The 10515-nt window shown below is 35.3% G+C and overlaps 2 protein-coding genes across 8 annotated transcripts in view; both read right to left on the reverse strand.

Moving 5' to 3' along the window:
* The window catches only part of Dhc64C (dynein heavy chain, cytoplasmic), a 95975-nt gene extending 92136 nt beyond the window's left edge, over positions 1–3839 (reverse strand). For all 7 annotated transcript variants that reach the window (XM_071597249.1, XM_071597248.1, XM_071597250.1 and 4 more), the window contains exons 1-4: positions 3550–3839; positions 2130–2226; positions 1878–2051; positions 1533–1788 (exon numbers count right to left, since the gene is read on the reverse strand). In XM_071597249.1, the coding sequence (XP_071453350.1) occupies positions 1533–1788; positions 1878–2051; positions 2130–2226; positions 3550–3790 (768 nt within the window). In that variant the 5' untranslated portion in view covers positions 3791–3839. The remainder of the gene's footprint in view (positions 1–1532; positions 1789–1877; positions 2052–2129; positions 2227–3549) is intronic.
* A 2477-nt stretch (positions 3840–6316) lies between these two features.
* Positions 6317–9165, reverse strand: Uxt (Uxt prefoldin-like subunit). Its single transcript, XM_071597262.1, has 4 exons — positions 9006–9165; positions 8723–8876; positions 7050–7205; positions 6317–6829 (listed from the first exon to the last, which is right to left on the reverse strand). The coding sequence occupies exons 2-4, from the start codon at positions 8794–8796 to the stop codon at positions 6619–6621; spliced, it is 441 nt and encodes a 146-aa protein (XP_071453363.1). The 5' UTR covers positions 8797–8876; positions 9006–9165; the 3' UTR covers positions 6317–6618.
* Between the last annotated feature and the right edge of the window lie 1350 nt (positions 9166–10515).

Consider the following 10515-nt stretch of genomic DNA (forward strand, 5'->3'; position numbering starts at 1 on the left):
ATTTCATTCATTTTAGATTTTGCACACAATATGAATTCTGATCAATTTAAAATATTAATATGAAAACACATGAATTCATGCAAGCCTTCAAAACCAATTTGAAATTATTCTTGTTAATCTTGCATTCCATAACTTGGATATTTTAGGTTTTGAGGTTATATTATACTGTTTATTTTGTAATGCTGTAAGGGCCACAGTGATAAAATTCTTGCTACCTATGAGAGGAAGGTAGGTAGCCAGAATTTTATCACTGTGGCCCTCACAGAATTACAAAATAAACAGTCAAAACATTACAAAAGAGTTTAGTTCGACCCCCGTATGCTAAAAGTTGCTCGTCGATTGTCAGGTGCTCTGTTGACTTATAATATTTTGCCAAATTACTATTGAGCATTGTCCAAAAGGTCTCGTATTGGAGCAGCCTTATCACTCCCCATGCACTGAGCACCAGTATTGGCATCATAAAATCGGATAAAACAAACAGTTTTCCAGAAGCAACTGATCCCCATTGCTGCACGATACAATGGATATGAGTACAACTTCCACATTTCCCTTGCATTAACAGTATTTGAGTTATTGGTGCCTGAGTTTATCCAAATAGCCAGGAATGTATAAAATTCCTAAAGCTCAAAACCTTTCCATACGAGTGGTTTTTTCCCTGGATTTTTTTCATTATATGCTGCATATGTTGAGCTTGCTTTTTTATTCATATAACATACGAATAATGATATCAGCCATTTCCAAAGTGAAAAATAATGTGATTGCGTTGCAAGTGACAGCACATTGGTGTTCCTATCAGGTCCATATCTGTCGCACAACATTATGCCTTGCAACTTGATGTTCCCTTGTTGCTGCCTCAGTCCACTGAGTGCCATCTTTTGCTGTCATTCCTGACAGCAGTAGGTGGGTACCCGGGTATAGAACGAATGGTGTAAGTTTGGTTATGGACCAGATGGTTAAGAGGCCCATTTTTTGTCTAGCACAAAAGTTGTGAACAGATACAAGGCAAGTACACAAACATTCTGGCAGTCACAAAACAGTAATAAGCAGTTAGAGATGTTTAATGCCATTATTTTTTTTAAAACTAAATAAATATTTCCCATGAGTAGTACAAATAGAAACCGAAAAATTAAGAATATATACATGAAATTTTTGATTTGAGTAAACCTGGGTATTAAATAATTTTGTTCATTACAGAAACTAACAGGGCTAATCAGAGAAATTTTTTTATAAAATTCCAATTAATCTGTAGTAAACCATAAAAGATGAACTATATGCATTCTAGACCATTTAAAAATTGTATAATCATTGTACTCTCTGCATTAATTGCTGAAAATTAAACAATTTTTACCACTCATTCTAGTTGATTGGATATCCAACTTGAATAATTACTAATAAATATAACAGAAATACTAAAATATATCTGGCTGTTGTTATTTTAATAATTAAATGGTCAGGAGTAGTTTTTTTTTAAGTCTCTACACACAAAAGCATGCAAAATGATCCTATTGACGAAAGGTATACAACAAAATTACCTTTTGCAATTCTTTGATCCATCTATTTACTCCCTGCTGCAGTTGGTTAAGGAAAGTGGAGTCTTCGGCCTTGTCACCAAGGTCAGACACTTTGGCACGACGACCTTCATCTGCTGCTTTCTTTATTGCTGCAGCAATCATAGGATGCACAGGAAGTGAAATCTCAGGAATGTCTATGTTTTGTTGCAGGTGAAGCAGTCCCATTTCAAGTTCTGCAATTTTCTTTTCCACAGAGGGAGCCATTTTATCACCATCCCTGTACGCATTGTTGGTATTTTAGGCCATAACATCACAAAATATTTTAAAACCATTCCAATTAGCAATTTGAATTTCCATTGCAATTACCTTTCAGCTCTTCCTGATTCTTTGACATAAGATTTGAAGTAAGGTGCCACAGCATTACTGATGTAAGCATGAAGTGTCTCGTATGGTGATCCATCACTTAAATTGATAATGTGCAGCTGAGAAGGAATATTTTTATCTGCTTCAATCACAGCGCCTCTCTTGATGCACACCAAACTAAAAATCAGATACATTAGTATTTTGGTTAAAATACTAGCCAACCACATGAATATTTAGCCAAAGACACATTCATACCTGTTCATCTTTGGATTAGTGAAATGGACCTCATTTGAAATGAGGTAACTAATTTGACTCTCTTCATCTGCATCCCCTGACTGATCATTGTCATCATCTGAAAGAAATGATGCATGAAAATTGTTTATCTCACCCACCAATAAGAGTAAAGGGCTGTCCATTATTATGGCAAGCTCTGAGGAAAGAAGGGGATATACTACTTCATATAGTTTCCTTACTGTGAGTGGTGAGATTTTAATAAAGAATCTTATGCAAGTTTTATTCGAGTATTATTAGGGCAATAGCTTATAAGAATCATAATTATCCTTTATCACTAAATAACACACCACTGTGGGAATTCTCACAAACAAAACTGTCATTTTAGAATTACTGAAGCATTTAACAACAAGTTAGAAGAATTATGTTTTTTCCCTACCGCTTATACACTTTGATACACCTTCAAAAAAATGTCTCATATTAGAGCACATTTTTCATACAGTACAGGTAATTGAAGTTATCGATATATCATCATAATGAAGAATACCTTTTGTCAAACCCAACCAGGAAATGGATCAAGAAAAATTTAAATGCTTGATTTTTGTAAAATTCAGAGGGCCGGTCAGGCCGAAATATTAATAAATTAAAGTTTGCATTTACACGATGATTTTAGGGCAGACTATGGCCCCCTATTATTGGCAGTCAATTAAATTCTTATTTATACCACACCATTTTTTTAGTATCTTATGCGTATGGAGTTTGAAAGCTCCTTAGAGAATCCATCTTCTTCCAGGCATTTTCAGGTGCGTACTGTCACCTTGAATGCCTAATGCTATTACCTTGGCACCACAGCAGCTTCTATGCTAATAAAGCCAACATTTATCCGTAGGTACTTCCACAAACACAACAGGTCCTGTTCTTCTCATTTTAGCATCAATTTTTAAAACAATGAAATTAATTCCAAATTAATGCATACTCTCACGGGAGTGTAAAACACCCTTCCAGGCAAGTAAAGGCTATCGCTAACTCTCATAAGTGACTAACCTAAATTCTCGGAGAATTAAAAATTTAGGTTAGGGTTTGGGGTAAATAGCTGGATTTAACTTCCATGCTTCCCTGAAAATTAAGCTACATAAATTTAATAACTACAAACGTCGGAATTCGGATTATTCAAATATCTGACATACTTGAATTTTTTTCGTTGATACATCGAAAGATTAGAAGAATGGCTCGTTTCGCAAAGGTTGAAACGTCAATCAACGCACATAACGAATGGAAATTTATTCAAATTGTGAACATTTGATAGTTATTCCTGTAGGTGCCACTTATTTAAATTTTATACAAAAGAGCTTGACCTATTTTGCGCATGAATTAAGGTCTGCATACAAAATGGTTGGTTAAACAAGTCTAAAATACTACGTGACGCTTTAAATCCTCGCCATACCTTTCGAGCAATTCCTTTGGATGAATAAAGCACGGACTTGTTGATCACTCAGATATTTTCTGATACACTCAGCGTGATCCTTTTCGTCCAATGCAGAGCTAAATACCGGTGGTACATCATCGCTTTCCTCAAGCAAAACGGTTACGACTTTTTTTATATAGTTTGCGAAGGCATTATAATCGACCACGGCAACATTTTGAGCCACTGGCGAGGCTTCCAGAGATCCTTCAGCCTGCTCCATGTTCTAAAATTTTCCAGATGACCTAAACCATTTGGGTTCAATTGAAATCATTACTCAAATGCAATTCACGGTTCACTCCCACGTTATGGAAAATGACGTCATGTGACAGGTTTTTGGTCGATTAGGATGCCACCTATGAGGTTTATTCTAACAAGCCGTACAAGGGTACTCGGGAGGAGAGACAACTCCTAGTGACAAGACCTTTTCAAGAACTTTGGTTATGAATTCTTTCAAGAACATTCTTAAAAAACTGTACGGTGTTAAGAATTCTGTTATCTTTGGGGTATCTGCTCAAATATGAAGTGTTTTTACTATGAAACGACGACGTACTTACATTATTGGTTGATAAATAGCGCTGGCGTCAATGACTGCGCCGTGGCTATATCTCCGTTATTCTATACCTTATTCCAAATATTATTAATTTTTTTCAATTACTTATTATATTTTATTACCTACAAGAAGCCCCGATATTAGGAAATTATTTGGGTGCTCTTCGACAGAAAGAAAAACATCTGCATTAGCCTTCATATATTTATTGACGGAGAGCGGCATGCAAGTTCAATTCAAAAACCACAAATAATTAATTAATAATATACCTGCCACGTAATCTGTACAAAATAAATGCCAATTTTTCGTAGGTAGTACTTAAATCTCCCAAAGATGCTTCCTTAATTTCTAGTGCCTGGCGCTCTAAAAAAGAATTACAATAGAATAGTGGCATTGTGCCAGGAATTGTGGACTTATGGCTAATTTAAATAAATCTGGTCGGTTAACAGTTGATGGACTCTTTCATTTCATCAATTTATGAATCGTATGACTTGGACCGCTGCAATCATCTTAAAAGTAATGTAATGTGAAGGCATCACAGACGAGGTGCAATAAACAATTATAATGGTGGAATATTACTGAATTAATTTCCAGAAAAATTGAAAATCAACTCCTTCAGACAGTAGTGAGTTTATTAAATTGGATAATATTTTCCTGTGACCTAATTGTGTTGATTCTGCCTAGCTTCAGTGATGCCTTGGTCAACAGCAGAAAGAAGTTCTTCAGAGGGACAGGTTGTTTCGCTGGTAATAACCTCAAGAAAATATAAAAATGTATCCTGTAATAAATTAGGTTCTTTCGTAAGGGTTGTTCTACATTAGTCATATGGGTGAGTCTTGAGAAATGTCGGCACCACATTAGTAACTGAACCAATATTTTTTATACTTAAAATCAACTTTTCTTTGTCGTCAGCTGGTTCTCCTGTACTTCATCGGATATGTTTATGAAAAAGAGGGGATAAGTCAGTGAAAAGATCCCTGGTTTCCTTGGGCCTGGTTGGAAAACAAATCATAAATTAATGCATTTTAAAATGCCCTCTGGGATTGGTGTATGTTGGGTTGTGATTATTCACAGTTTCCCGAATAATATTGAAAGAATTTTCTATGGGATCTTGATTAAAGTTTCATGTGTTGAGGTGTCAGGACTGCTTAGTTTTCAGTTCAGCCTACAACAACATTACCGCTGTTATGGTTGTTAACCTCCCACCCTGCAAAGGAAGATGGATTACCTTTTTCTTTCCCAGGAGTTGCCATGACCAGATTTTTGCAAGGGCTGATGGCAGTGATTCTTTGACTCATTCCTGACTGCCAACTTCAATGGTTTCTTGTATTGGTTATCCATTGCAGAGATACCCAGCATTAGCCTGCTCTTAAGAAATAGCACCAAAGGGTCCACAGTTTCATGTCCCATTCGACGGGAGGCATACTCTCTCAAAGTGCCCTACATAAAGCAACTCAAGTAGGGATCAGGATACTACCACAAAAACCTGTCTCCGGGATTCAAACCCAAGCCGTGGGTGGGAAGCCAGAATTTTAGCCACCTCACCATCCCAATCCCCCATTTACATTACTACATTTAATTCATCATTATTTTCTATATTTTTCCTTAATGTAAACAGTCCAATACTGATTTCTATGCTATTTGACCAATTGGAAATTTTCAAATACTTAATCGGTACAATATTTCAATAGATAAAGTGAAATGTTCATTGTAACTCACAAATATCACTCAATTCAGGACAGTATTATATTTCACTAATGGTATTAAAAATATGAAAGATTTGAAACGGGTGACTTGTTTTCTTCATGAATTGATTTCTCAGTCACTCATGATACTGGTTTTGTTGGGTTTTAGAATTATGGTATCCTATATAGCAAGAAATTATGCTATTTTGTTTTTTTGAAACAGGTCATAAGGATTTTGATTAGAATCTATTTTTCAGGTGCAGGAAAGTGATTAATTCACTAAAAGAATGATTATACGTGCACTGAATGAGTAAAAATTGGTTTTGAAAATGCACAAAGTTTTACTCATTCGGTGATCATAATTTTTCATTCAGTTCAGCCTACAATAATTGAATTTGGTTACATTTTTTTTAAAGACAAAAAGAGTTATAAGAATACTGTCGGACAGTTCATAACTGATAATTCTTTTGTAATTTAAGTTGAAAAACAAATAATTTATTTCTCAAACCCTTACTCTAATTCAAACAAAATACATAACAATGGCCATGGATATATCTTTACTTCAATGTTGAATATTAATTTGTTTTTGCCCGTCTTGAGTGTATTATTGACCTGGTTGATGGTGACATGTTATTAAACCTTGGACATAATGTAGAACAATTTAGTTTTTACAAACATTGAATTTAATACTCAGATTTTTAAAGAAACTGAAATTTAATATATACACATTAAAAGTCAATAATAAATACATAAAAATAATTCTAAATGTTACGGAAGATCACATCATTGTTTTCCCTGTGAGGGTTTTACACACATTTATGATTTTCCATCTTTACTTAGTACGTGAGGTAAACTTTCTTGTAAAACTCTAATGTATGCCTTAATGGTTGCACAGTTTTTAGAGTCTTTATTGGCCAAATTAGATAAATAATTTATCCTCTTCTCAATAAATGGTAATGCTTCCTGTAGGGGAAATTCTAGGAAAAAACCATAACCCACATGAACAAACACTGTTGATGGTTCAGTCCTATAATAAATAACAAAATAGGAACATTTAGTATAAAAGCAGCAATCTATCAGTGCGTACAAGAAAAGTTTCATTCACATTATCAAAATAAAAGGTTTTTGATAGAAAGAACATGTATAAATCATTATAAAAATAGGGACAACCACATAGATTGTGGCAGTGGCAAACTATTAATTGTGTTTGGATAATCAATTGATGTGGTCTCGGCAAAAAAACTTACACTTTCCCTTGAACATAAAAATTGCAACCAAGATCAATCTTTGTTTTTAATCCATCTGGTGGAAACTTCCCTTCTATAACATTTTGAATGGTGTGCTTCAATAAAACATAGTCTCTTATTTTTTCATGAATTTTTTCCCGGTTTTCATAAACTTTCCTGAAATGGAGATTATCATTCAGTCAGTACAACTGATATATATTTTCCGTAATGTGTAACATGCATAGAGGACCCTGTGAAGTGCAAATAGCGGCATACAGAAGGATGTCACTGATCTCCATAGAGTGAGTTAACTTTCTGTCTTTAGATAATGACCCTTGGGCATCAAGGAAAAAATCTTATGACACTTTATCATCAATAGAAGTTCCATATGATGTTCAGCAATTAGCGAGGCCCAAGGTATAAGTTTGCTCACAGTAACATATGGAAAATCAATCGATAATACAAGTAGCAAACAATTCAGAGGTTCACTAACAACTGAAGCATGATAACCTTCATATCATTTAATTCAAGACCAGACCAAGATTAGTGAAGTTAAAATCCAATATAATCCAAAAGACAAGATTTGCTACTCAGAATGAAACAGTGACCTGAAAATGTGAAACTGCAATGCCCCAGGTACTATTTGCCCAATACATTAATGAAAGTAATGTGCATATGTTTATGCATCAATATTATGTGTATATAAACATTTTCGTCACTTGTAGAAGTTGATGGATCTCCTGAACGAGGTTTGTCATCCAGAGGCTTATCACCTCCTTTAAAACTAGAAAATCATTGGTACACTTTGTTTCCCCAATCACACATTTTGCTTATTGGCCGTTTTTAATATCACAACAGTTTCTTTGGCGTTTTTCCCAAGCAGGAAGCAAAATTTCACAGCAGCGTGCTGTTCACTTAAATCTGCCATGACGAAAAACGAGGAACAATCTAAACTTCTTTCATAAAATAATTTCTTGTGACTGAACACAGCCTTCCCAGATGACAACAATGGCTGCACATAACTAGGAGTAGTTTGCGCTATGCTCGCCAAGAAGAAGGGCTCTATTAGCCCTATTCCAGTTATTTTTGGGTACCCCCCTATATTTATACATACACACACATATATATGATGGTGAAAATTAGGAGAAAAATTGTGACGGCTAATTCATAGAACCTGTATCAATATGATTCTGGTAAGAAGTAAGTGTGGCGTTATTCTAGTGAGATTGATGTCCTTCTGTCTTCGTGTTCTCAAAGCCATTTAAACAACTCAAGAAAATCTTACTAATGAAAAAAATGACTGAAATCAAATTTTTTTACTTTGATTGATTTTTTCATATTTGAATACAGCACCATTGCCCAAAAACGGGGAAATTATGTACATTCAACATACATTCATGTACTTGAAATGCTAACAAACGATAGTATTTTTTATTCCTAAAATTAATTTAAATAAAATAATTGCATAAAAATACATAGGACACTCACAAGAGTAAGATTCCATTCAGAAATAACCAGTGAAGTCTGTTTAGGAAGGTATACCCAATTTAAAATTGGTTCAAAATATTAATGGATAAATACAAACAAGAAACCCCTGAAGACAAAAAATTAATATGTCACTAAATCCATGACATTCCCTACAGTAAATTCATCCAATAACTTTGTTAAAGAGGACATTTCAAAAGCAACCTTACTTTAAATCTTCTTTCAAAACATCGTTGATAAAACATTCCACTTCCTCGACTTTCTTTGATCTGTCAAACTCCATATTTTCGAATCAATTTTTCTTCCAACACATGTGAAACTCCAAACTCTGGCTTCAAGTTAAAATTAACTGAGGTCAATAGGCTGAAAAATATTGTTAAACCGTCATAAAAATATTACCTACATATCACACAACCTCAGCTATCAAGCAAAATCATATAAACCTAGTCGTCCAATTTAAGTACTTCGCCATAGTACATTAAACAAGCTCACCTCTGAGCTAATATAATCGTGGCAGAGAATCAGAATGCCATGACAATGAAGTGAGTATACAAACAGATGCGTTTTTAAATATTAACCTTCAGACTAAATTTGAAAACAAATTTCAATAGTGAATTAATACAAGCAAACCACTTCCGGCCCGTTCCTTCTAGTTGGGAAAAGGGAACGGAAGCTTACGTGCTGCGATGCCAATGCCGATGGAATTAATATATAGATGAAGACTAAGTAGCCAGAACTTCGGTCACCATTGAGGTTGTCGAACTTGGTATCGGTGCAAAGTGTTGGAAGTGATTCAGATTAATATAGAGATTTTAGCACTCGTCCGCGAAACAAAAAGTTAAAGTAAACGGTGCGCGTTTTACCCCCGAGCTACAATTCGTGAAGGCCATGTGTTAAGTTAATGCTCCCAAAGGTGTAGTCTGCAACTTCCTCCAAGAGAGTCTTACTACTAAATGATTGCTACCGTAAGCGTACTCAACACCTTTGAGGTAGTATTCTCAGTGCTATTGGCACCATGAAATAGTAGTTAGTCCACCAGCCCATGAAATTCAGCTTTAATATTAAGATAGCACTGCAATTTTCCGTTTGGTGGCAACTTCCAGTATGACCGCCGTGGTGTTTTAAAATACCCTGCAGCATTATGAAACCGCCGTCCTCTGTAAGTTAGTTGGTACACACGATCATGAGTAAGTTGAGATAAGGGGCCTGTCGATACCTACTCCTTACATCACACTGATACAGTATAATAATATCTCTCAAACTGGATTTGAAGCAATCAAACTTGTGGATATTTTAGAGCAAGTCATTGTGCGTTGCTTTCCTGAGGTGGTAGTAATCTTACAAAACATATTTCGTCCCTCAACGCCAAGGAATGCCTTCTTATTTGTGACAGTGCTCTTCTGTAGCTCGATGAAGTTGCTGATTTGGTCACATACTGAGGAAACAACTGTTTCCTACCTCTATCATCTCGATTCCCTTAGTAAACCAAGAATAGTATCAGCATGTTTCTAATTGCTGCATAGAGTACTAGCTATGAAAATTAGTGAAAATGATGCTTTAGCATAGCTGACAACACCTCTGCCACTATCTACTGAAGGCAATCTCCTAACCTCATCTATTAAAAAATAATCCCTGCTTAATAATAATTAATTTTAACTTAACTCACATCTTATCTTTATTTTGTAACCTATATGCTACTACTTGAAGTCCTTTTAAACGGTAAGAATGCCTTGCAGTAGGCTTGGAGTCACACAACCAATGACTTAGTGGGTTGTTGCTGCAGACGGCAAGAATTTCCCCAAGGGCCCTTCAAGATTTCTGACAGCAAAATGGTATAGCTACATCAGTCGCTTTGTCCATAGCAGACCATCCCTGGCCGAATTTACTTCTGTTGCAAATATCCAGGTATCTTGTGATCGATGAGAAGCTACTGATGAAAAAGCTCTCTTGATTATTACCATGACATCATGAGACTGTAGTGCTATGCAGTCTTGTATTTTTT

This window comes from Hetaerina americana, unplaced genomic scaffold (assembly GCF_022747635.1).
Source record: "Hetaerina americana unplaced genomic scaffold, ioHetAmer1.1.p SCAF_83, whole genome shotgun sequence".
Classification (NCBI taxonomy): domain Eukaryota; kingdom Metazoa; phylum Arthropoda; class Insecta; order Odonata; family Calopterygidae; genus Hetaerina; species Hetaerina americana.